We start from the raw sequence: 27,173 nt of genomic DNA, 5'->3' as shown, positions 1-27,173 counted from the left end.
AGATTTTCAAAGAATTAATGCATTTTAACAGTATAATCAATAGAGCCCTGCCATAACAGCAGAACCCCTGACCCTGGGACCATGAAATTCACAATTTTGGAAGAGGCACTCTTGCTCATCATAACTATGTACTAAGTTACTTTATTTAATACCCAGGAGCAGAGAAGAAGATTTTCAAAGAATTAATGCATTTTCACTATATAATCAATAGAGCCTCGCCCCAACACCAGAACCCCTGACCATGAAATCCACAATTTTGGAAGAGGCACTCTTGCTCATCATAACTATGTACTTAGTTAGTTTATTTAATACCCAGGAGCAGAGAAGAAGATTTTCAAAGAATTAATGCATTTTCTCTATATAATCAATAGAGCCCCGCCCTATCACCAGAACCCCTGACCCTGGGGCCATGAATTTCACAATTTTGAAAGAGGCACTCTTGTTCTTCATAACTATGTACTTAGTTAGTTTATTTAATACCCAGGAGCAGAGAATAAGATTTTCAAACAAATAATGCACTTTCACTATATGATCTATATAGCCCCGCCCTAGCACCAGAACCCCTGACCCTGGGGCCATGAATTTCAAAATTTTGGTAGAGGACTCAATGCTTATTACAATGTTGACTGCTTGATGTCCAGGAGTAAAGAAGAAGATTTTTATAGATTGCATTTTTTTGGTGGTTTTAGCCCCACCCCTCAGGCCCCGGAGGGGGGGGGGGGGGCAGGGACCATGAAATTCACAATTTTTGTTCCCCTTCACCCATAGATGCTATATGCCAAATTTGGTTGAAATTGGTTAAGTGGTTTTAGAGAAGAAGCTAAAATTGTTCAAATGTTAACACACGACGCACACCGCACGCCGACGGACGAGAGCGGATAGCAATAGATCACCTGAGTCACTCAGGTGACCTAAAAATGAAAAATCATTGTAATAAATTGAATTTGATGGCAAATCTAAAAATACATGTTTTCACCAAAAAAACAAAACAAAACAAAAACATCTAGAAATATGTCCATAGGACGTGAATGCCCCGTCAAGGATATATTAGAGATGCAACATGAAAATTTGTATTAGTGTATGAAGTTTGATGAGAATATCTTGAATAGTTTCTTTAAAATTGAAATCTAAAAAATTGGAAATAGATAACAAATTCTCACCAAATTATGTATAAGTGCATAAGCTAACATAAAAATATCTTAGACGGTTTCTTTAAAACTAAGCAAAATGCAAATTTAAGAAAAGTGAGGTCAAGGTCAACAGTTTTGATCCAGATATATAGCTCTCACTGATACATACATGTATCAGCATATTAAGTTTGATAAAAATATCTTGAATGGTTTATTTAAAACTGAGCTAAACACTAATTTAAGAAAAGTGAGGTCAAGGTCAACAGTTTTTGATCCAGTTATATAGCTCTCACTAATACATATTATTTAGCATATTAAGTTTGATAAAAATATCTTGAATGGTTTATTTCTTGAATGGTTTATCTAAAACTGAGTTAAACACTAATTTAAGAAAAGTGAGGTCAAGGTCAAAGGAAAGGTCAAGGTAAAAAAAATGTTGATGCAGTTGAATAGTTTACTTCAGTATGTATCAGCATATGAAGTTTGTTAACACTATCTTTAATGGTTTCTTTAAAACTGAGCTAAATACTAATTTTAAAAAAGTGATGTCAAGGTCAAAGGTAAAAAAATGTTGATGCAGTTGAATAGCTCCCATCAGTTATCAGCATATGAAGTTTGATAAAAATATCTTGAATAGTTTCTTTGAAACTGAGCTATGAACTGAGCTAAACGCAAAGCATGATGGAAAGACAGAAGGATGGAAGATGAACATGACTATCTCTATATGCCCCGGCCTTATTCATGGCGGGGCATAAAAAAAATTCTCTCAAAATATTTGTCTAAATTTTAGTTCAACTCTGTTGGTTACAATGCTTTCTGAAATTGTTTTAATGTCAGAATTTACCTTCTTTGTAGCAGTCAGGAGAATTTGCCACCAGTCGACACAGCATCCAGTCACCATTAGGAATATGGAGAAGGGTTTCTGATACCTCATTGATTGGCAACAGGGCAGGTAACTCAGCCTGGGCTATACAGAGTACATCAGACACTTCCTCCAGATACACAAGGCTCTCAAACAATTCACTACTCTTCTGGTAGAACTCAGTTTTTGACTCTCTGATCTGCAAATTTATATAAGCATCATAAAGCATCTGGTATGATTTTACAGACACATGAACTTTACAGTATAACTATATTGTCAAATTATAATTTTAAAGATTGGATTGTTGATTGTGCAGGGATTGAAACATATGGTAGCCCGAAGCCCGGGGCTAGTCATTTTAAGACTCAGGCTAGCTAATTTAAATGTAATCATAGTCCATCCGACTAGCAGAATGGGAAAAAAATTTCAACAGTTTACTCTCACTTTTCTGTGTAGAGTGGTTTCATTAGACTGAGAATTACATTGTAGTTTAATTTGTTTCTGTCACCACAGCCTTTAAAACTTTTACTTGTTATGTTTTCATTTTGCATGAAAAAGTTGTTGGGCTAGTTAGTTTGAGGTTTCGGATAGTAATTTTTTACCGATCAGTAGTCCCTGGGCTAGTGGGTTTTCCAGGAAAATTTCAACCCCTGTTGTGTATAAAAAGGTATATAGCGGTAGGTCAAGGACTCTTTTAAGCAATCATATACTGCAACAGTAAAATCTCAGTATCTCAAACTCAGCAGGTAAAAACACTTCAAGGTCTCTAAATGTTTGAGATAACAAAATTAAAACCCAAACTCAAACCAGAGCTGGGACAGTCAACTACATTGACATATCCCTGCAGCTGGTTTCTAACAAATCCATATAGAAGATAAACAGATCAGTTGCATATGTGTTGTTAGTGATATCATTTTAGTATAACTTGTAAATTCATTTTTTGTACCAATCATAAGTAAGAGCACTCAGCAGTTAAGTCTACTTATGATTCATAACCACTAGCAGCATCCAGTCACCATAATATAGTTGTACTACCTGAGATGCTACAAACAATAGTTCACTCAGTAACAATCTTAGTCTTCGAGGTGGATCACTCCTTTCAAATTCCAGAGCCACTCCATTCTGTAGCTGGGATATCAGGATACTTTCTGTTTGATTTCCTCCAAGTTTTGTTCTGCAAATATAATGATATAATGAAAACAACAACATATATTTACATTTGCTGTGTTTTTCTAATTAACCAACTATGAAATTGATTGTTTTCAATAGGAGTAAAACGATTCACCGCGGTATTTTTTCTCGGTTTGATACACGGTACAAAATCTCCATTTTCAGTTTGGTTCATTTTTTGGTCGGGATCGTTATTCAGTCAGGTTTGGTATAAACATGCTACTCGGCATTATTTAATTTTTAAAAGGTAAATTTTTTAGGACTGGTAGTTTATAAAATAATCTTTAACAGTCAAATCATTATAATTAATTTCTCCTAGTCAATTTGCACATAGATTTAGTGACAGGATTTAGAGAAACAAAACATAAAACAACGTTGAATTTGTTTCCTTCTATCAAAATGTATCGTCTCAAAAAAAAATCGTACCGAGACAAAATTATACGATATGTATCGTATCCTGAAGGAGGTTTATCATTTCATTGTTTTCAACTCTCTACCTGTCTACAGTAAATAAATATAGACAAGATATGGCATGATATGCTCCTACCAAAAAAAGAAGTACATTTATTTGTTGATGTTTAACCTGTAATTTCAGCAGGGACCTATATACCAAAAGCGAGCGCAGCAAGCTCTATAGAAAACGTGTACGAACAGAGGAAATTCAGGTGTCGGAAAAATCCGACAGTGATTAGTGATTAAGTGATTAGGGTTAGGGTATTTTGTCTTAAGATTGGAACTGTTTTATAAATCCACTCTTAAATCTTCCTGACTTAGGGCTAATTCATGTAATTTTTGCTTACAAAAGGCACTGCCAAGTGCCTTTTGTGACCAAAAACTTGCATGAATCAGCCTTATGTTGAACTGCACTGTGCCGATTTACCATCTTATAGGAGTAAAGCATGAAACATGCAAAACTTAAACAAACCGTTAATTAAATATGGCATTGTATGCGATCTACGGATTAGGGTTAGAGTATATATAGCTCAGATATTGTAACTGTTTTATATTCACCCATGTTCGCATCTTATATCCGACTTTGGGCTTATTCATGCAATTTTTGCTTACAAAGAACCGGAAGAACAGGAAAGTTTTGCGAAACTTGGATGAATTAGCCTTGGTCTAATGTTGAAACATATGCGATATTGTGCGCTAAGTTTTGGCAAGTAATTGGTAAAAGCGACTTACCGTTTACTTAATCTCGATATCCTAACCTCCTAATGTCCATATTCAGAATATTTTTTCTTTCAAATCAATGGTGATGCACAATTCAATCAACCAATTACTAGTAATTAGTTATCACTTGTTAAATCCCTGCATTTCTCACAAAAATCTCGCAATTTTAGTAGCATTTCACTTTGAGTCCTATCAGCTACTTCTTCATAAGTCTTCATTACGTCAAAACACAAGTGACGCACGTCATGAATATTTATGAGATTACGTCAAAAACTGATCACGTGACTACATTTCTAAACAACGCGAAATGGAGTTTTATCTACTAAACAAGTACGTTATTTTACGAGACCTTTTAATTCTCATTTAAAAAACTGTTTAAAAACCAGTTTTTTAAACCCAATTTTTCACAAGGAACACGATTTTTGGCTGCGATTTGTGGCCTTTTTTATCGATTTTGTGGATCGCTCACGCGATCATATTATATTGTACACCACCTTCGGCGGCACCTATTTTAGCGCCATATTTATAGGGACCGGTATACTAGAAGTGTTCCAAACAAAACTGTGCTCCCCCTAATGGTTTCACCGTCGGACATATTAGTATATAGGTCCCTGATGTCAGGGACTGTAGATGTGAAGTTTCTTCTTTAATAGCGAGCGCAGCGGCGCAAAGCGCCGCTCGTCACTGCGAGCTCTAACGACAACGCCTGGGCGAAGAGAAAATTCGGATTACTGCATATTCATTCAATAGAATTTTTTTCTGCAGTACTTCTGGACCCACAATGCATCGCTTGTTTAAGCTACGTTCTCGCAAGAATAACAACAACAGTTTAACTAACAAAAAATAAACTCGCCTTGATTTAATGGATATATTACAGATAAATAGTAAATAAAACGTTTTTCGTTAAAGTCAACAATGTTCAGGCTTCGGTTTGGTTAGTAATGCAACTTAACGAGGTTCGCTCCTGAGCTTTTGAGCAGATTTATATCTTATCCTATATTTCAAAAATTCTGCATAAAGTATTAATTCTTTCAATAAATTTGGATTCTACAATGCCAATTAAACTATATTCAGTTAAAATTCCATGATTAAATTCCATACCAAAAGCATTAAGTGAGGAACTATATTTTGTGGCGGAAGGTTTTTTACAAGAAAATGTTCATTTTTTCTCTTTCAAAGTATTTAAAGTATGTTAATTTTGGATTCCTATTTTTCCATGCAGCCAGCACACAGAGTTATTTTGTACAGTGAACTGTTTTATACTGATCCTAAATTACATATCAAATAAACTGTCATGAATTCTATCATCATATTTCATAAATATAGCAAATATATTGTGAAAATCAAGAAAAAATATCCCTATTTTAAGCTTAAAATTAGCACTATTTTAGTAATATCTAAAAATTAAGATCACAGACCCCCACTTTTTATTTTATTTTCTGAATATATAAGATACTTTCAACCATTCTTCTTAAATGTAGTAAAATGTCATTACTTTCAAATTATTTTTTTGCTTGTTAAATTTTTAATGCCAGAAAAATTAATTTTTTTGTGTGCAAAAAGGTCAAATAATTGAACGTGTGGAGTAATTTGAAAATTTTTTCGTTGTCACAAATTTTAATGTGTCTATTCAAGATGAAATAAGGCTGTGTTTGTTCCCATAATTTACTTGAATAAAAATATTGGAGGAAAAACTTTAAAAATTGATTTATGTGTAAGACGTATTTACAGTGCAAAAAGGTCAAACTAAATGCTCTGTAGCGCCGAAAGAAGCGCATTGACCCCCATTTTTTGTTTTGATTTTTAATTAAGCTATGTGTGTAAATTCTAAACTTATACTTGATAAAAAAATTCTCATTACTTTTGATGGCAGGATCCAACCTCCTTAAATACGACGTCATGTGACGTCAGCGTTTAGACGCACCAAATGTCACGTGCAGTTTGACGAACGAGCCCGATCTAAATTAAACCTGAATAAATATCTGCGCTCGCCCTAACGGTCGCACCGTCAACATATTAAATAGTAAGCAATGAAAATATTATCATCATCCCACCTCAGTTGCTGTTCTTTGTTCACATCTTGTTCCAACGCATGAAAATCTATTGAGAGTAAGGCAACAATGCTGTTGACAACCTCGATGCCAGAGAGAATTTTTAGAACATCTTTTTTGGCTGCTGACCACGATTCACTTTCATCCAATGGTTTGCAAAGAGCCATGCGAACTAAACATGGGAGAACTGGGCGCAAGTCCTTCTCCCGCAGTTTATTCAAAGTAGAAACATCGACATTTTGCATGGCCTGAAAAACCTTACTCCCAACAAACTCCCTCATCCTTTGTAATTGTATTTTTTCGATTACTCGTCTGATTTATTTCAAGTTTTGGCTGATGGGCGCCGCCATTTTTATCATAGTGTGAGAAAGTACAAATATCTTATACACGGATATTAACGGATTATATCGCAAGTTGACACGGCAGACCCAGTGAAGTAAAAAAATCCTCGTGGATGGCCGGACCCACAACTTAATTTCGTTCGGAATTTCCATGCAAATGCATGTAGAGAAAAAAAATCTTAAAAACAACAGGGTCAAAGTGATTCAGGTAAGTGTATAGCCCATTTATTAATTAAAAATATCCGAATAGTAAATTGTACACTCTTCCGGAACAAAAATGGCAAGCATCCGGCAAAGCTCAGTGCCGAGTCCACAAGGTTTTCTCTTTTTAAATGCATAGATTGTTTTTACTTCTAAGATTAATTTACTACTTTTTTTTGTAAGATACTTTTTTCTTGCATATACTATCACCGTTCTGAAAGTCATTGAGAGGTGGCTCTGTAAATAAGTTATACTTTGTAAAGTTCTTTCATTTATCATGTTTATTTTCATGTGTTTTGAATTATTTTCAGAGACAGAGGAGCAGCAGAAACTTCGATTTCAGACAGAGTTAGAATTTGTGCAATGTTTGGCAAATCCAAATTATCTCAATTGTAAGTGGTTTTAAAACCTTTTTTCTGGCTTTAATCTGCATTACTCCACACTTAAAACAATCCTAAAATGAACCCCAACTATTTAATTGACATTGCATTTAATCAATTTACTGGAAGCAGTTGCTTTTATACAGTTGAACTTCGGTATCTCGAACACTGATATCTCAAATACCATGGATATGTCGAAGTGATTTGGAAGACCTAGCCACTTATTGTTTAAGTATTTTACCTTTGATATCTCAAATCATCGGATATCTCAAAGGCTTTTAATGAGTTTGAGTTCGAGATAATGAGGTTTGACTGTATAAGTGTATTTCAAAACAACATTTCTCAACCCCAGAGGTTATCCTGCAACATTCACGAAAACATGAACTTTTTTTCTCAAATAAATCATGAACATCATCAAAGGTTTATCAGATTGGAAAACTTTACAGGTGAAATGAATATATAACAGTGTAATACTTATTTAGACCATATTGATATGTCATCTTCTACAGACTAAATGTTGTATGTTTTGCATAAAAAAGCTGATGAATTGTCTATATTTATAGCTCAAGGGACCCTTCCACAGACCTCCTAGCTGACAACATTTAAACTCCATGATTTTACTTCATTAAAGCTATAAAATGGACAGCTGAATTTGCTATTTGAATTAAATAATGAATATATGTTACAAACAAATTTATAAATGATTAAAGGATATTTTTAATCCAAAGAAAGCATTCCATTGCAATCGATGCACAGCTAAATAAACAAGTTGACCCTATGGTGTTAAGGTGACTCTTATGACGTCATGTAGGAAACCCAAATTGCTATATATGTTTTATGTAAGTTGGTAAAATAATGTTTTAAGTTGAAAAATTTCTCTCAGGAATTAACTGGGGTATGGCCCTTCCTTAAGGACAGACGATGCAAACAATTTTTTTCTTTGGAGGAGACTTAATATCATGTTACGGTTTTAGAAAAGTGGATAATTCTTTGATGTTTTTCTCCTTAGACTTGGAGAATGAAATACCTTCCATATTTCCCCAAAAAAGTACACAACTAGAGTAATGGTAAAATTGTTTAATCCTCATTCATTTACCATCTTTTTTCTTCAAAAATGTTTCTAAAGGAGCACAGAGGGAACTGATATTACATTTACTCAATATCCTGTTGTATTTTCTTACATAGAAGAAATGACACTTGGAAAAAAAATAGTTGATACTTCAATAAAATTACAAATAAGGACAAATCACACTCGGTAAAGGTTTACAGATGAAAATAAATTTCAGAATATGTTAACTTGGTGCTGAAAGTGAAATAAACTTTTAAAAAATATACCAAGCCAGATGAATTTTATGAGGAAAAGCAAAAGAGTAAAAATCAGCCTGTGTGATTTTTACCATTTTGCTTTTCCTCATAAAATTCACTAAGTTAAGCTAAGAGTTCTATATATCTTAAAAAATACAAAGCATATAAATGAAATTGATTACTTTATCACAAAAAGCATGATAAAGTCTTGAGAGATTAGTATTTTGTTGATTATAAGCATAAAACAAGTGCAAGATATTTTTTACAAATTTTATTTTTTAGATTTTGTTTGAAGTGTATATCAAGAAAACATAAATAGGGTCATTTACATACAATAAAATTATAAATTGAAATTAAAAAAATTAAAAATTATTAGGGTACTCTATATTTCTCTAGGGTTTTCTGTTTAGTTGGACCCTTTAATTTTACATAATCTCAAGGGTCTCACCTGCCTGCTAATAAGGGTTTCAATATGTTGAGAAATTCTCCCTAAATAAAAAGTGTGCCCAACCTGTTCAGCTGGAAAACTCTGTTCCTAAAAGTAAAACAAGAATTTAAATGATTTCTGTAGTAAAAGTACAATATGTACCAGCTTGATTGTCTTCTGAAAATGTAAGAAAACTTCTTGTAGTAAGGAATTTTATTTATTTTTTCTCTTTTTCAGTTTTGGCTCAAAGAGGATACTTCAAGGATCCTACCTTTATAAACTACCTAAAGTATCTGCAGTATTGGAAAGATCCAAAATATGCTAAATATCTAAAGTGAGGCTTGATTTATTGATTATTTATAATTTCTATTTGATTATCATTTCCTGCTTTACAGCTATAAATATTCAAAAAGATAAAGATATGTTTATCCTTCAACAAGGAACGGAGACTCCAAGAAATTATATTTTGTTAACTTCATGTTTTTATGTTTAAGTTTTCTTTTAAATTTAGGCTCTCAATTCTATATTCTATTTGAAGATACATGTATTTAAATAATTGTGCCTGAAAATGAAGAAATAGGCATGCTGATGTTTAAAAAATACATTAAATCCATCTTGAATATTAAGTAAACCATGATAATGACCAGCTTTTCCAATCTTATTAAGGTACCCTCAGTGTTTGTTTTTCCTGGAGTTGTTGCAGTATGAACATTTCCGTAAGGAACTGGTGAACTCTCAGTGTGCTAAGTTTATAGATGATCAACAATTACTTCACTGGCAGCATTATCAGAGAAAGAGAATGGCCCTGTTACATGAAGAAATGACAGCACAACGGGCACATCAGCAGCCCAAAGAGAAACCAGGATAGCTAAACCATATCAACATATTATAACTCCTAGAGATCTCTGCTTACTACTAAATGTTGAATGTAGTAATCAATGAATGTATTTTTGCTACATGTACAGATAATGCTCACACTTTACTGACTAAGTGTGTGAAGAGCAAACCTGTTAAAATGCTGGAATCTATCAATACTGGCTTACAGATTTTGAAGAATTTTCAACAGAGACATTTTTTTTATTCATACATGCATGCTACATGTATATGGATAATATGAAATTAGTTTCTCTTTCACGAAGATTTTAATGTTTCATTATTTGGATATGGTGTTTATAGAAATAAAAAAGTCTGTTCATCATAAACAAGTATATAATATTTATTAGGAGAATGTAATCAAGGACATTTGCAAGATGATAGATGTTGATGGTTCTCTGACACAGGACCATTGTTTTTTTTACAAAAGACACAGAATATAGAAATATTTTTGAAATTCTAGTTACATTGGTAACATACAGACTTTTCATAATTGATATACTGTACGTGTACATAAGTTGGCGTATTCAAAATTAGGCGTAATCACTGGGTATTGAGATGTTGGCGTATTCATGAATTAGCACTACATGCACGCTAATGCGCCATATATTGTATTTCTAAATAATTTCTTAGCGGTATTCATGAATTAGCACATCGTTGACTGCGCCAAAGCTGCTAAAATATGAAGCCTGCTTTTTTAAGTACACATACAGTATGTTGGAGAAACCCAGCAATCATATGTAATTATTTTTTAGATGGGGTGTAAAGATTTATAATGCTGTTTTAAGATTGTTGTATGATTTATTTCTGGTTAAGAAGAGAACAATGCCTCTGAGTTTTCTATTATGTCATAAATTTTTTATTTTAATAATTTAATTACATGTGCATACAATTAAAATTGTTTTGTTTTTTTTGTTCAATAATCCCCGGCCTTGCTCAAATATATATAAAATACAGTGTACTTTCTTTTGTTTCCTTTTTTACGAGGATTCAGCAGTATTTCATATTTTGGCTGCTGAAGGGAGAAGAATATCAATGGTAGGAGAATTTTGTATATATTTAGGTTCTGTTACAATGCACATTGAGAAATTATGCACTTTGAAAATTTTTTTCAAAGTGCGTTAAATTTGGAACCAAGTTAACACACTTTGAAAAACAAATGTGAATGGCTTAGTCAATATTCTTGCAAATTTTAGGTATGATAAATAATTATTTGAATCTGATTTGGTAACATTTCAGCGATGACCTCACTTCAGGATCAGACATATAGACGTTTTAAAGATTTTTAGGGGCTGTTTTGTTCCCAAAGGTTCTCGTAAATGTTATAAAAGGGGAAATGGGTCTTTGAGAAATAATGGAGGAATGATTGTTTAATAGCACAATTTTGTTTCTTTTTTTTTTTTTTTTTTTTTTTAAATTTTATTCAGTCTGTAATAAGTTCTGTAGATGTACATGTAGGGGTCCGTAAGTGACTTAAAGCATAACATTTTTCTTGGGGATAAGGGAGCAATTATATATGATTTTTCCATACCATGAAAATCTCTCTCTCTCGCTAATCTATTATATTCATTTATCTGTGGGAACATATATGAAGGAATAGTTGACTCATTTATTTGATAGTAAGAAAAAAAACCCTTAGCCACATTTCTTACTCGACTGAAATTTTTACCCATTTTTTCACAATTTTTTCTCAAAGAATCTTTTAAATGAAGTTATTCAGTCAGATTACTTCTAAATCTGATATCATATAAAGGCTAGACATGTCAAATAGCATGTTTTAATTACCCTGTAAATGCCATTTCTTTTTTGGAGGTATCAATGTAGATACATTTTGAATAAAGGTGATGCAGCTCCGCGGAATATTAAACAGATAAACAACGGGCCATATATAATACATATATTTGGGTAAGAAAGATAAAGTGTTGACCTTCTACATGTCTTTTCCTTGCTCTCGAGGAGGGTAGATCAAGTTATTAGTTTTTCGAAAGAAATGTAACAAAGTAATCCTGTCTGTTACTAAGATCTAAGTCTAGAATTTTGTTTTATATTTATTTTTTTCAAAGTGCGTTGAGTGTCTCTATGGTAAAAAATGTTGATGTACACTTTAAACGCACTTTGAAATTCTTTTTTTCAAAGTGCGTTGATTTTTTCCCAATTTTAACGCACTTTGAATTTTTTTTCAAAGTGCATAATTTTTAGCTCACTGAGCTGAAAGCTCAAGTGAGCTTTTCTGATCACCCGTTGTCCGTCTGTCTGTCGGTCCGTCCGTCTGTAAACTTTTCACATTTTCAACTTCTTCTCAAGAACCACTGGGCCAATTTTAACCAAACTTGGTACAATGTATCCTTGGGTTAAGGGGAGTTTAAATTGTTTAAATAAAGGCCAAGTCCCCTTACAAGGGGAGATAATCAAGAAAAGACAAAAATAGGGTGGGGTCATTAAAAAATCTTCTCAAGAACCACTGAGCCAAAAAAGCTGAAACTTATGTGGAAGCATCCTGGGATAGTGTAGATGCTAAATGACCCCCGGGGGTAGGGTGGGGCCACAATAGGGAATCCAAGTTTTACATTGAAATATGTAAGAAAAATCTTTAAAAATCTTCTTCTCAAGAACAACTGGGCCAGAAAAACTGAAACTTATGTGGAAGCATCCAGGGTAGTGTTGATGCTAAATTGTAAAAATCATGATCCCCGGGGGTAGAGCGGGGCCACAATAAGTATTACAAGGGGGAAATCTGGTAAAGAACAGCATGGCCAAAGTTACTCTGGTGAGCGATGTGGCGCATGGGCCTCTTGTTTGTAAGTGCGTTGCCACAAGACACTGTAAACTTTTTTGTGATTAAAAAGTTTGGAAACAATAGTTGAAGAATATTTTGAAGAAATACATGTGGATTCAACTTGAAATCGAGAATAGACCTATTTGTGATTAAGAACATTATTTATGTTATTAATGTCAATAATTCCTTTTTTTGTCAAAATTTAGTTTAAGGAACCAGCGGGTTACTACAAGATTATTCTCCTCTGTAACACAGTGGTTTTAAGAGCGTTTAATTGGCAATATCCATAATAGCTGCAGAGCTGTAGCTCACTGCTTGAGAAAATGTAAAGCAGGAACTGAAGAAGCTAAAGATCCAAGCGTTTTAAAAACCTTCGATTTACACCGCCGCTTTTTTTTTTTTTTTTTTGTCGCTCACGTTTGCATGCTTTGGGTATTATTTCTTGTATTTTATGCTCTCTCCCGCCTTAAAAATGGTATCCGATAATTAACCATTTATTTTACTCCTATTCCTGATACTTTATTTACCTTTCAACGGTTCCTAACGGCCGTATTTAGTTTTGCTATAATTAACCCAGAATTTCTTCTTTCAGGAAATTCGCCAATGGTTGGATGGTATAAACAATGATTTTACCTAGTGTCAAATATAACACTTTCCTCGTTGCCGAATAAAATGTTTGAAGAGAATGCTTAAAAATATTTGGGTACACTAGCGTAATTTTGGGAGTCGGCCAGTCCAGACATAAAACTAGTACTGTTCTTGTCTTTAAAAAAAATGACAAAACATACGCATAGAACTTGTTTAAAACATGAGTTTAAAAACAGGGGAAAAAATCAAGCATACAAGAACAGAAAGTATCTTAATTTTATTAATTTAAAATAGAACAAAATGGAAGCCTACCATTATTTCTACGTACCCTGTAACATTTAAATACCAGTGTTGCATTGATCGACTAATGGTGCTTTAAAAGTTCTAACAAAATGCCTGATGCAATCACTGGAAATAGTGGTAAATATAAGACAATTCAATTTCAATAACCTGCAACAGCAGAGTGGCGCAGTGGAAGCGTGCTGGGCCCATAACCCAGAGGTCCGTGGATCGAAACCACGCTCTGCTAATATTTCTTCTTTTAAATGTTTAAATTATTTCAACATGTTGTTCTTATATGTGGATTCCAAAAAATTAAAAATAAAGCAAAAACCAAAAGGGGATAGGGTGGGATGGGCACTTGTAAGTACACCCCTCTCCTTTATAACTAAAATACATGGTGCGGTACTCGAGATTCATTCATCAAATCCGCTAATGGCGATTTTCCGCAAATGTGAATAAAAAAAATAAAAGTAATAAAAATTTCTGTTTAGATACTGGCATGCCAGAATTGTATGATCTTTATAAACTAGCTCTTTGTTTCGTTTATACTATGCACTATATGGTTTATGCACTGCATGCAGACATGAATTCAGGTTATGAAATGTAGGCATTCACTGGAAATCCACTTCTCCGTTATTATGGGCTGGAGCGGTTGGGTCATGAGGGAGATACAATATTAATATTCAATACTCAAAGTCCATTCAAGGTTTAGAGGTCCGAGGTTGCTCTGCTCCTGTTTCAGAGGTGGGATCAGGTGCCATGGAGGAGTGAGCATCCCCTACCCACCTGTCACACCCGCCTTGTGCTCCTTGTCATGATCGGGAAAAACGAAAAAAATCAATTCCGTGTGTAAATAATGGCGGGCTAACAATTAGTATGAAAAACGTCAGTCAGCATATTTGACTTAATGATAGATTGGTTTTGCTGACAAGGTCATTGTATCGACAATAGTACTTGCGAAATGATGATTTTAAACAAGAATGTTGATATTCTTGTTTATCAGCTTGTTTGTCAATGGCTTGCCTCGTTTTGGAAATTGTTCGTACGTAGTGCTCTTGCGTATATAAGCAACTGAGAGATACACACCCCATGTGCAGGTGATAAGGGATATATTGTTGCATAAGTAAGGGAAGCTGACGATTCAAAAGTTAAAGTCATCACGTTTATCATAAAGCTTTGTTGTTGGATTGCCATTAACGTCTTTTTCTTGTAAAATATACAAATATGAAACAGATGTGTCAGACTCTATGGTGTCTTTCATTTCAATCTCACTGGGATATATATATATCGAGTCGACATATGAATGGAAATAACTTGTTAATTGACATTTATGTCGTCGATATATCTAAATGTCAAGTTGAAAGCTACAGCAGGAAATATCTTTTTCACATGTATAGGATTTTGAATAAATTCTGCGTCATATGAATACAAAAATAGGTCTGCTAATAACGAGGCGCAATTGGTTTGTTCGAAGACCTGGTCTCCAAGAAACACACAGATATTGTCAATTAGAAACTCACGCATCCTTTTAATATCAACTTCAGAGTGTACATTCAGAATGTTTTTAACAAATTAAAATAATTTTGCAAATGATCAATGACAAGGTAAGTAAATTTACGAGTTCTATTTTAATTGAAAAAAAAGCTTTCAATGATGTCAAAAAGCCTGGACTTTAATTTATCATTGGGAATGGTTGTATAAAGTGTTGAAAAGTCGTACGTTTTGATCTTATTGATTTTGGTAAACATTTTGTGATCTCAAATTTTTCAAAAGTTCCTTGGAATCTTTAGGTATATCCACATCTGATTTACACCACTTCTCGAATATATTGTTGCACAGTACTCCTGAAGTCTCTCCATCACTGAGCTCCATTAAACTTAATACATGTATCAGACTGTTCGACATTATCGGACTGCCAAGGTAATTTTTTAGACTGTTAGAACAAAAGAATGACATCAAAGCAATGTTTAAATTTTTAATACAGAACTGCATTCGTCATAAATCCGTTATAGAGAATCTAATAAAAATCACTTGCCACTAAAGTCTAATTTGTGAGCTTAGCTCACTTCTGAGAAACAGGTATGAAACTGATTTAAAAAATGTAAGCTGTTCTTAGTGGTAAACCTGGCTTAAACACAGGTGTGAATACGAGCATGTGAGTAATTCATGTATTATTTGAATGACTGGAATATTTTCGTCGTAAACGTAATGACCATTTGTTCAGAAATGTCACTTTCTATAATTCATTATTCATTGAATCCATCTCAAAAACACCTTACAAAATACATAAATATACATGTACTTGCATTTTATGTGTCTGTGAAAAGTAAAGGCGACTTCACAAAAATAAACAGAGAAATTTGACATCGTTGGACTTTGTAGTCTCAAAAAATAAGTGTAAATTACTTATTTTTTTGCATTTTACATTGCTGCATAATGAATACATGCAAGGTGTTCATATAATTTTCTATCAAAATGTTTTGATAGAATATGTTTTAAGTTTAAGAAATACAATGACATGAACATTGGTGTTCATGATAACAGTAAGAATGCAGTTAATGAGTGCTATATTTGCGGCATGAATTCAGCAGGAAGAAACACCATATTATACATTTAAGTAACCAAATTTAAGTAAAATTATTTAAATCAAGTTAAAAATTAAAGAACTTTGAAAATGTTGAATGTCAGTTTAACAGCCATTTATCTTAAAATAAAACATAAAAGTATTTCAAAAAGCTTGGAAAAAGCATTAAGAACCCTCTATAGACTGCACACTAAAGAATTCTGATTTTGTGGTATTTTAATGGAATGAGTAATCTGCTCTTTGATCTACAATAGAATTAATTGAAATCGACAGTGAATTACTCAATTTCTAACCAAGTCAAGCATTCTTAGCATGTTGAAAGGCCAAGATAAATTTATTAAACACTTTATGTGCATGTATTTTCCCCACTCAAATTAAGAACAGTAATTTCTATTCACTAATACTCCATCGCCTTTGAAAATTTTACCCGGTGGTAAATATGCCACGTACCCTATGTTAAAAATTACATGGATAAACTAAATATTTACACTTTTATACAATATAATTTTCTCAATGTCCAAAATTATTGTACTTTAGTGTATAGAGTCCTTAATATAGAACTATTGAAAAAAAAATCATTAATTCAAGAACAGAAGGAATATAATGAAGATTTTGTAAAAGTTTAAAACCTCTTCAATTATTCTAACGGTTAACGTACATTTAAATACCTCTTTGTGTTTCGTTGATCTTAAATGCCTTGAATAAATGTCTGATGCAATCACTTGAAATACAGACATATGGGTTAAAACAGCTCTGTGCATGAACAACAGCAGAGTGGCGCAGTGGAAGCGTGCTGGGCCCATAACCCAGAGGTCCGTGGATCGAAACCACGCTCTGCTAATACTTTTTTTTCACATAAATTCGACATATTGTTCTTTTATATTTGTGGAGTAAAAAAAAACAAAAACAAAACAAAACAAAACAAAAAAGCAAAAAAACAAAAAACAAACAAAAAAACAAACAAAAAAAACAAACAAAACAAAACAAAACAAAAAACAAAACAAACAAAACAACAACAACAACAACAAAAAAAAAAAAAAAAAAAAAAAAAAAAAAAAAAAAAAAAAAAAAACTAAACCAAGGAAACATCACTCCCTAAAAAATACAATTAAAAAGGACAGAAAATACATCCCTTCAAAAAAAACAAAAAAAAAAACAAACAAACAAACAAAAACAGAACAAAGGAAAAATCACACGGCAACAAAACAATTAGAAAAAAAATGTGTTTGTGAAACAACACCGATGCCCCGTATGGCAAATTATAGCGAAGATTAAACTTTCTCAAATAGAAATCAAATATGTTGGTACCCAAAGTAAGGTCTTGTCTCGAGAAATATACATGTGAAATATAAAATCCTAGCAGCAACCATTGAATAGATATGGAAAAGGTTAAAGTCTTCCTAAAGTAAGTCAAAATTAATGGTGCCTAAGGAAATGTCTCACATGAAATACACATGTGAAATATGGAAGCCCTAGCACCAACTGTTTAAAAGGTATGGCCAAGGTTAAAGTTTCTTCAAAAGTAGGTTAAACTCCAAGGTCAAAGGGTAAAAGTTGTTTGTATCCAAAGTAAGGTCTTGTCACAAGGATTACATATGTGAAGTATGAAAGCCTTAGCACCAACTTTTCAAAGATAATGACCAAGGTTGAAGTTTATTAAAGTAGGTCAAACTCCAAGGTCAAGGTCAATGGGCTATAACTGTTGGTATCCAAAGGAAGGTCTTGTCACAAGGAATACACATATGAAGTATGAAAGTCCTAGCAGACACGGTTCAAAAGTTATGGCCAAGTTTAAAATTTTCCAAAATTAAGTCAAAGTCCAAGGTGAAAGGGTCAAAGTTGCTGGTATTCAAAGGAAGGTCTTATCACAAGAAATAAATATGTGAAATATGAAAGCTCTAGCCCTAACTATTCAAAAGTTATAGCCAAGATTAATTTTTTTCAAAAATAGGTAAAATTCCAAGGTCAAGATGAAAGGATCAAAGATGCTGGTATCCAAAGGAAGGTCTTGTCACAAGAATTACAGGTGTGAAGAAGGAAAGCCCTATCACCAACCGTTCAAAAGTTATGGCCAAAGTTAAAGTTGGGTAATTTTTTTTTTCGTAACTGATGATAAAGAATTGGAAGTTAGCTGAAAAAAATCTTTTTTTTTCAGGATTGTATGCTCTTAAAGCTTGCTCTTTTTTATCCTAAGCATTCAAACAAACATTATTGTTTATTCAATGCTGCAGATATGTGAATTGAGGGTATGAGATACACGCATTCACTCCTCTCACCTCTGACCGGGAAGCTATAGCCTCAAACTATTGAAATATACGGGAATAGATAATATGAGCTATTATGCAGATTGAATCAGTTAAAGGTGAAAGAGAATAATGTCCATGAATAAAAAGACAAAGATATAAAGTTAAAACACGACCTAGTTATCTATAAAATTGGAATAAAAATAATCTGTTTCAATGATAGTTTTTTGTAGAAAACAACTGTAGAAACTGTAGAAAACAATGACAACAAGAGGCCCAGGGGCCATATCGCTCACCTGAGCACTCTGGCTAGGAAAAAGCAGAAATCACTTCAGTCTTGTAAAGTTTAAATATAAAACTGATCCGGTGGGAGTGGGGGGTGGGTGGATGGTGTTAATTTGAACTAACTTGAATTACTACTTCATAGCGATGCTTTTGAATTAATAGATTGATTGATTGATTGATTGTATGTTGTTTTACGTCCCATTCGAGAATTTTTCACTCATATAGAGACGTCACCATATACCGGTGAAGGGCTTCAAATTTTGACCTTTACTCGGCACTCAGGGCCATTGAGCAGTGAGGGATCTTTATCGTGCCAACGCCTGCCGTGACACGGGGCCTCGGTTTTTAAGGTCTCATCCGAAAGACCCGCAACTTTCACTTCAAAGTGCCGAGCGCATGGCGAAGGAACAGTTGCTACCCATTTTATCGACTTGGGTCTGTCGCGGCCGAGATTCGAACTCACGACCTCCCGATCACGGAGCGAGCGCTCTACCGACTGAGCTACCGTGAACGGTTTGAATTAATAGACAAATAATGGCTTTTCTGTTCTTAAGAAGAACATTTGAAATAACTTTCATAGGGATGCTTTTGAAATTAATATGACAAATAATGGCTTTGCTGTTCTTAAGAAGAAAATTTTTTATTGATATATCCTTTCTATTCCTTTGTATAACTATGATCCCCTGTTATGGCCCCTCTACTCTCCATGATTCGAAGAAATTTGAATCTACATTACCTGAGGATGCTTCCATTTAAATATGACTAATCATGGCTTTGCTGTTCTTGAGAAGATTTTTCCAATGCATTCTTATGTAAAACTTTGATCGTCCGTTGTGGCCCCCACTCCCCCCGGGTTCATGATTTGAACAAACTTGAATGTACACTACCTGAGGATGCTTCCATATAAATATAACCAATCATGGCTTTGCTGTTCTTGAGAAGAAGATTTTTAAAGATTTTTCCTATGAATTCCTAGGTAGAAATTTGATCGCCCATTGTGGCCCCACCCTACCCCCGGGGGTCATGATTTGAAGAAACTTGAATCTACACTACCTAAGAATGCTTCCATATAAGTTTCATATTTTCAAGCACAGTGGCTCTTGAGAAGAAGATTTTTAAATGATGCCTTTAATTTTTCACGAATTCATAATTATCTCCCCTTGAAAGAGGGTGTGGCCCTTCATTTGAAGAAATTTGAATCCCCTTTACTCAAGGATACTTTGTGGCAAGTTTTGTTGAAATTGGCCCAGTGGTTCTTGAGAAGAAGATGAAAATGTGAAAAGTTTACGACAACGGCGACGACGACAACGACAGACAACGGACAAATTTCGATCAGAAAAGTTCACTTGAGCCTTCGGCTCAGGTGAGCTAAAAAGACATATGATGAGAAATTATTCTAAGACCATATAAGTAGAATGTCATCAAATGAAGTCAAAATAAATTTTGCTCAAAGAAAACTGATTTAAAAAACTGACCCAAAAAGACTGGTTACATTAAACGAATGAAATCCCTTAGACTGCTTAAATGATTATGAACTAATAAAAGTTTCAAAGCAATATTCCCTTTCCACTGATTTACTTCATCTGCAATAGAATGATCACTCTTCTCATTTATATATTGTTCCTTCATAAATGTTCATAAACTTATGTTATTTTCCAACATTATTATTATAAAAATATTTACATATACATGTATTATTATCCAATATTATGTTTAACCCCAAGTACCCAACCTCACCCAACCCAAAGCCCTAAAATTAAAAAAAAAAAATTATTCCTGTATCTTTTATCAAGAGTAAACTTTGATCCTCAATATTGTAATATATGTGTATAACACATTATAAAGCAATTTAATGTGATACGAGGGAGGATAATAAAATAATGTAATCAAGGATATTTCATGGTTTTGTTTTATTAATGACTGAAATCAATGTCACGCATTAATTTTGATAGAGACTTTCATTAATTGTGTCTGTCTAAAGTATTTACATGTAATTGTCTTATTAATTATTTCAAAAGTTAAAACAATAATGAGAAATTTTCTCAGGTGGTATGAAATGAAATAGGAAGATAATTAACGCGTAGTAATCATGCTCAAAAGTCAAAGGACACATTTCAAATTGACAACAGAGTAAACACAAACCCCTGGAAGCATCATAGTCGGGATCAGGTGTCATGGTGGAGTACGCACACCCTATTCATCGGCCACAGTGTAGACTGAAATAGGGACCAAAAAATAAATGAGAGACATTTTTAATTTACCCCCAAAAGTCATTTTTTTATATGGTCTGTCATATCAATGGAGATTCTACCATTCCATTTAGCATAGTTTGTTGCTGGTTGAAAAATTCAAGAAAAGAGTTGAATATGCAAAAGATTGCTTTGGGCTAAGGCTACCAAGAATAGCTGCTAGGAACCGTGGCTGCAGTAAAGAAACTGGTAGTGGGTGCGGTAATTATATTTTATTATATATTTCTAGTGTTGGAATCTCAGAAGCAAAGGTACTAGTACATGAAATGTTGATTAGGCACACCACCTTAAATTCCCTACAATACTAGAATGTACGCGATGGATACACATTCCCTTAAACCAGAACAGAAGTCAACACGGTTAAAATTTCTTAGAATACTTTTAAAAACTGATAAAAACTGTGACAGGAGAAAGTTTGCTGAACGATTAACAGGTGATGAAACTTGGATTTTTTAACATTTGAAGTAAAGGACTAATCTTTTAAAATTAGTTTCATCAAACCATACTCTTTTTATTTCTACTTAACATAACTACCGACTTAATTTAGGATATAAACAGGGCTGCGGAGTCAGATCATTAAATCTAACCAAATGATGTGCTGGTCGATGATATCTAATAAATGTATTGAGTAGGGATGTCAATTTTGTCAATAATTCATATTCGAATATTCAATGAAAGTATTCGAATATATTCGAATATTCGATAAAATAAATAAAATCTGTTTTATTTTAAATATGCATCATCCTACTCTCACGAAAGGTTTAGCGTAGATATACTTATATTGGAAGTAAATTGTATGAAGACTTTTGTAGTTGCACAATAAGAAATTTCATTTGATATATAATTTCATATTTTTATCAAATGAAACATATCATGCCAAGAAATCCCGTCCATTTTTCCACAGCGATGGAGTCAATAAACAAATCACCCATATTCCTAACGCTGGCGAGACAATTAACGGCAGCAGATTTGAGGGGGTGGATCCTAAGTTTTCCGTTTTCTTAGTCAAAGGAAAATGAACTTCTACCCCAGGAAGTAGCCTCCTATGCCCTGAAAAAAATAGTTCCTGTCAAAAACCTTTATTTATTTACAAAATATGTAAAATGCACTAGACACAGGTACCAAAATTGTAAAAATAGACTGGAAGGAAATTAAAAAAAAAAATCAAAAGGAAAAAATAATAATTTTATATGTATGGAACTACAATTGATACCTTAAATTGCCTGGCACACATCTCCCTGGGGAAAAATCACAGATTAACGTTAATTCCGCTTTTATTGAGTTCGCTCTAAAACTAGAATGCGTACCTTTTCTTGACATGGTATTTATAGTAGCTCCAACTGAGGAATCAGTCGTCTTGCCAAAGGCAAGATATAATAGTAACGGTATACTGTTCAGATTTCAATACATGTACGTGTAATAAATTACAATTATTTGCCTAATAAGAGATATGACAATAATCTTTGATACAATGTTTTTAAAATATAAACAAATATTTCCATAGACAATTTTCCTAGGTAATTAATTAATTTCCCGATAATGAATATAAAATTCAGGATTATATACAACCCAAGATATAATCATTTAATCTGAAATTGAGCCCTTTACAAAATTAATTACAGTGGACATTCATTTGAATGATCAATTAAATTTGTTTTGATAAGTATACTCTTCACGTCTTTTAGACATTCTAAGAGGGTTTTCATTTTGTTGTCTTCGATTCTAGACCCGATCGTATTGAAGAAATAAAAACTACGAAAGTGCGTTTTGTATTACACAAAAAACATTATTGTACAATTCTTTAACACCTTACTCAAAACAAAATCCATGTAATTTAGTAATTCTATAAGATAAGAAAGAAGTGAAAGAAATCAGGCGATCGAAATTGATCGCTAGTAAATTAAAGAGGGATAATTCCAGCGCTGCTCTAATCAATCAAATTTAATAATCACAGTACTTCTTTTTATGAAATCTGAAAAACCCCGAATATTCGAATCTTAAATTCATATTCGAATATCAACTCATCGAATGAATATTCGAATGTTCGAATATTCGTTGCCATCCCTAGTATTGAGGATGTCAGAATAAATGTATTTCTTACTAAAGCTTTTTTTCTTTTAATTTTACTTTTACCGACCTACCGATCCTATTTGAGGGGAGGGGGTGTAATAATTTTTAATGATTAGGAAATATTAAGATGTAGATTTTGCTTTGCTTTTAAATGGTAAATTTAAAAAAATGACCAAATTCATATTTATCAACCTGCACTAAAAATGCAGGCAATGGGAATAAATTTCTAGTTATCAGTATATGTCTTTGGATAGTGTCTAAACACCTACCATATATCTCATTGATATCTCAATTCACAAAAACGTTACACCCAAAAATGAAGCTAAAAAGTCAGGAGTGCAACGCCTTTTTGTGACATTTTGAAAATTCACTATTTATTGAAGATCTGTGAAATAAATAATAATGGTTTATGTTGGAAATAAAGACTTTTGTGATAATATTCAAAGTATTGGGCTTTACTTGTAGACTGTAGCAACTTTAGTTTGACAAGTTGTGGTCATGGCTGATGTTGAAAAAAATGTAATACCATGTCAGGAGTGCAACAGAAAAAATGTAGTATTGCCAAGAAATCTGCGATTTTAAAAATCTGAAAGACAATTAAGTCCAAAAAGAATTTTCAAAGTATAAAACAATATCTGATATACAGATGTTATATAAATCACACGCATCATTAATGAGAGTCAAGTATCTGTGCATTTCCAATAATGTCAGGAGCAACATTTGATGTTTTGAACCCCAGCATGAAGACACTTTTATCAGTATTTGAAAATAAAGATACAAAGAACATTTTTTGTTAAAAATATTTATCAATTAAAGGGTCTGTCTGTGTTTCAGATCTACATTTCTATGGTCAGGAGTGCAACAGATTTTTTCAAAGATTCAAGTTACATGATGAGAATACTTCTATTCATGCTAAGATATATTCTTTAATTTATAATGATCTATTTGAATAATTTAGTACTAAATTGTTGAAATTTTTGTCATTAAAATCCTTCTCTTTTTCAGTTTTATAAATTCAGGTGTGTTTTTATCTTTTCTTTGATTTTTTTTATGAATGTAAAATATAAACACACTGAAAAATTGTTATAAAATTCAAGTAATTCAACCTCAACTTCAGTGAAACAACAGAACATGTAATGATGTAATATTCGCTTTACAATTCTACTTTAAAGATTCCCATGCTCTTGGTCAGGAGTGGAACAAATATGTTAGAATTAATGCTGACCAAATATGAATAAATATGAAGAAAAAGTTAATGAGTAGAATGTTTCTGGTTGACTTCAATTGCTTACAGTGTTTGTTCTGTGATAAAAAAAATATATACTATAAAATATGGTCTATCTTTTAAATATATATTTTAGCTAGTTTTTTTGACATAAATAGGGAATAATTCAAGATATAAAGCCAAGTTTAAATACTTTCCTGTGTCTTAATCATGAAGTATTGGACAATAAATATTGCACAATATTGTTACCGCCTGATGTTGCCAACACTTTATGAATTTTTTTGTTCTATGGTTTTGATTTTTAATTTTACTGCAGTCAGGAGTGCAACAAAACTGTTTTATAATTATTGATGATCTTCAGCTATCTTTACTAAAAATACATTGAAAAAATGTTTGATACTATTTGATGTTCAAAACATTATGTCTATCAACTGATTACAGACTTTTTACAGTCAATTCAGAGAATAGTTTTCATCACTTAACACATATTTTTAAATGCAATGTAAATATATTACACATTGCAAATAATCTTGTTTTGAAGTCTTGGAAAAACTTACCGTAAATGATAAAAAATATCAAAATGACAAACTGATTTACAAACTAACAATGGGTTATTGTGTGTTATAATTTTTAAAACAATGTTAAATAAAATACCTATCAGACGTCAGGAGTGCAACACAATAACGTAACACAGGGTCACTTCAAAATCTTATATTTTTTCTAAGAAAACTTGTATATCAAAATTCCTTTTTAGCTTAGATTTAAAGAATTGACTTAAATGGATCAAAAAGTGATTTTGGGGGTAATTTTAATGTTACATATTTCTTTCATACAAAAACTTTTCAAACCAGACTTGAAAAATAATGTTAAATAACAATAAAAAATCAAATGTTTTTCCACATATAAAAGAGAAGAAACTCAGTCAAGGTTTAGATCTAATCCTTTATATCCCTGATACCATTTTGAAGCATAAAAACCGTAATTTATTTTGACTATGTACGCAGGTATGTTAAGGCAGTACCCAGATCATATTTCGGCGAATTTAGACTTTTTTCGTAAAATGTAACATTGATAAATCGGAAAAGCCATAGATAAAACATTTACTATTATTATCCAATGTATAGACGTCTTTGAGTCTTAGGCTAAAAGAAGCACTCCACTACGACGTCATCACGTGACGTCTATAAATAGAAAAATTGCCTTAATGAAGAACTGAAAAGTTCAACACTACCCCGGGGATAATTCATTTCTTTTTGTGAAAATAATTATGTAAAAACATCACTGGGTCATAAAAAGTGCTGCTAGAATCCTATTCTCCCTACACAGAAAAAATTATTCCAAAGTTTCACATGAAACCTTGCCAAAATTTTTACATTTTGTACAAACGATCAAGGAATTGTCATTAATTCATGTTAATCACACGATTCTAGCAGCACTTTCCAAGTACTATAGAATACAAGCTTTCGATACAAACAAAAACTATGTCTCAAAGTGTGCGGCGTAGTGTTGAACTTTTGCAACTTTGTTGTTATAGAACGACAGAGGAAAGGCTGATCGGGATTTCAAAGCACTGCCTGTGTTCATTATAAGAAAACATGATAAGAAAATAATTCCTTATGAATCACACATGACATTCACGGTATATGCTTTAAAACACCTATTTTATATATTTGTTTACATGAATTCTCGTCACGTTTAATTTTCACTCGGCAAATATTTGATCAATAGTTATGACGTCATGGGTTTGGTATTTAACCTCCGTGATAAATACTTAGCTATTTATACCACCCAAAAACGACAAGATTTTGTTTATATTATGTTTTTGAATGATTTCTTTCATTTCTTGGACCTGAAATAAAACTTTAAATATAGATATTAAAAAATCATTATTTCTATACTTCATGTCATACAGCTTACTATGACGTCATATTGTAGAGGCAAGTAGGATATCTCTGGGTGTAGCCTTAACCCACCCGCGTATTTTATGAAGTCTTTTAGGGTGTAGTGATGTTTCCTTTTTTCAAATAAAGTTTTACTAATAAAAATCCTGAAACTTTTTTATGCAATTGTCTATTCTATTGCAACTTCAGGAAATTTAACTAGAATGTATGTACAATGAAATATATGGAGATATATGAATGAAATATGAAATATATGGAAATATACAATATAATGATATAAGTGAAAAATATGTTATGGGTAGTTGAATTTTATCAAAAAATTTCAATTTGATGGTCATTATTTTTGAATTCATCCTAAACAGGTATAAAAACCTTGAAAATAGGGTCAATTGAAATTTATAGTCATAATGTGAATTCGCAAAACAAACATGTAACTACTTTGATAGAAATCGCAAAAAATGCACCCGCAGAAAAAAAAACCCAGTAATACTGTATTTCTTAGTCAACCAAACAATGTCGTAGCTGTATCTTTTCTGGTTTGACTTTTAAACTACTAGTATTTCTTTGTGTCCTCATTTTGTTATAATCAAGTCAGATTTCGTTATTTATATTCTAAAATTAAGTTTCGATAAGGAAGTGGGATATAGGCCTAAGACAGTGAAGGTGAAAAACAATTACAATGTTAAATTACAATTTCTTTAAAATATGCTCACCTTTGGCAAGTTTAAGCCAGGAAGAGCAATGCTAACTGTGAGGTACAATGGAAATTTTATTAAATATAAATGTTTAATTCTTTGCTTAAGAACAGATACACATTTTCAGCAAAATTATGAAAATAACAACACAAGCCATATTTCCATAAGTAAACTAAATATGTTTAGCCGCGTAGATTTAAATTCATTCAAAATTTCACAATAATTTCCTATAAAGTAATAAAAAATTGTAAGGATGACAGCAAACAAGCAGAATCTTAAAGAACATAAAATGTTTACAATTTCTAAATAATTTTATTAGAAATTTGATATTGCATCATTTACAACTAAAATAAGTTTTAAAA

General features: G+C 32.6%; 2 protein-coding genes and 2 non-coding genes across 4 annotated transcripts in view; 3 read left to right on the top strand and 1 right to left on the bottom strand.

Moving 5' to 3' along the window:
* The window catches only part of LOC133196983 (integrator complex subunit 2-like), a 34,467-nt gene extending 27,587 nt beyond the window's left edge, over positions 1-6,880 (bottom strand). Inside the window, exons 1-4 of the mRNA XM_061332825.1 lie at positions 6,855-6,880; positions 6,390-6,698; positions 3,028-3,166; positions 1,975-2,191 (exon numbers count right to left, since the gene is read on the bottom strand). Of these exons, the coding sequence (XP_061188809.1) occupies positions 1,975-2,191; positions 3,028-3,166; positions 6,390-6,698; positions 6,855-6,880 (691 nt within the window). The remainder of the gene's footprint in view (positions 1-1,974; positions 2,192-3,027; positions 3,167-6,389; positions 6,699-6,854) is intronic.
* An 81-nt stretch (positions 6,881-6,961) lies between these two features.
* Positions 6,962-11,018, top strand: LOC133196628 (mediator of RNA polymerase II transcription subunit 31-like). Its single transcript, XM_061332492.1, has 5 exons — positions 6,962-7,044; positions 7,240-7,320; positions 9,278-9,374; positions 9,707-10,422; positions 10,637-11,018. Exons 1-4 carry the CDS (start codon positions 7,005-7,007, stop codon positions 9,906-9,908), a joined length of 420 nt encoding a protein of 139 aa, XP_061188476.1. The 5' UTR covers positions 6,962-7,004; the 3' UTR covers positions 9,909-10,422; positions 10,637-11,018.
* A 2,716-nt stretch (positions 11,019-13,734) lies between these two features.
* On the top strand, positions 13,735-13,806 carry Trnam-cau (transfer RNA methionine (anticodon CAU)). The gene has a single exon. It is a non-coding gene; the product is annotated as a tRNA-Met (tRNA).
* Positions 13,807-16,911: 3,105 nt separating this feature from the next.
* On the top strand, positions 16,912-16,983 carry Trnam-cau (transfer RNA methionine (anticodon CAU)). The gene has a single exon. It is a non-coding gene; the product is annotated as a tRNA-Met (tRNA).
* Positions 16,984-27,173: the final 10,190 nt, after the last annotated feature.

This window comes from Saccostrea echinata, unplaced genomic scaffold, assembly GCF_033153115.1.
Source record: "Saccostrea echinata isolate AGI-Se365-2 ecotype Australia unplaced genomic scaffold, CSIRO_AGI_Sech_v1 ptg000030l, whole genome shotgun sequence".
NCBI lineage: Eukaryota > Metazoa > Mollusca > Bivalvia > Ostreida > Ostreidae > Saccostrea > Saccostrea echinata.
Note: the sequence above shows the minus strand (reverse complement) of the source record. Positions and strands in the feature narration are given on the sequence as shown.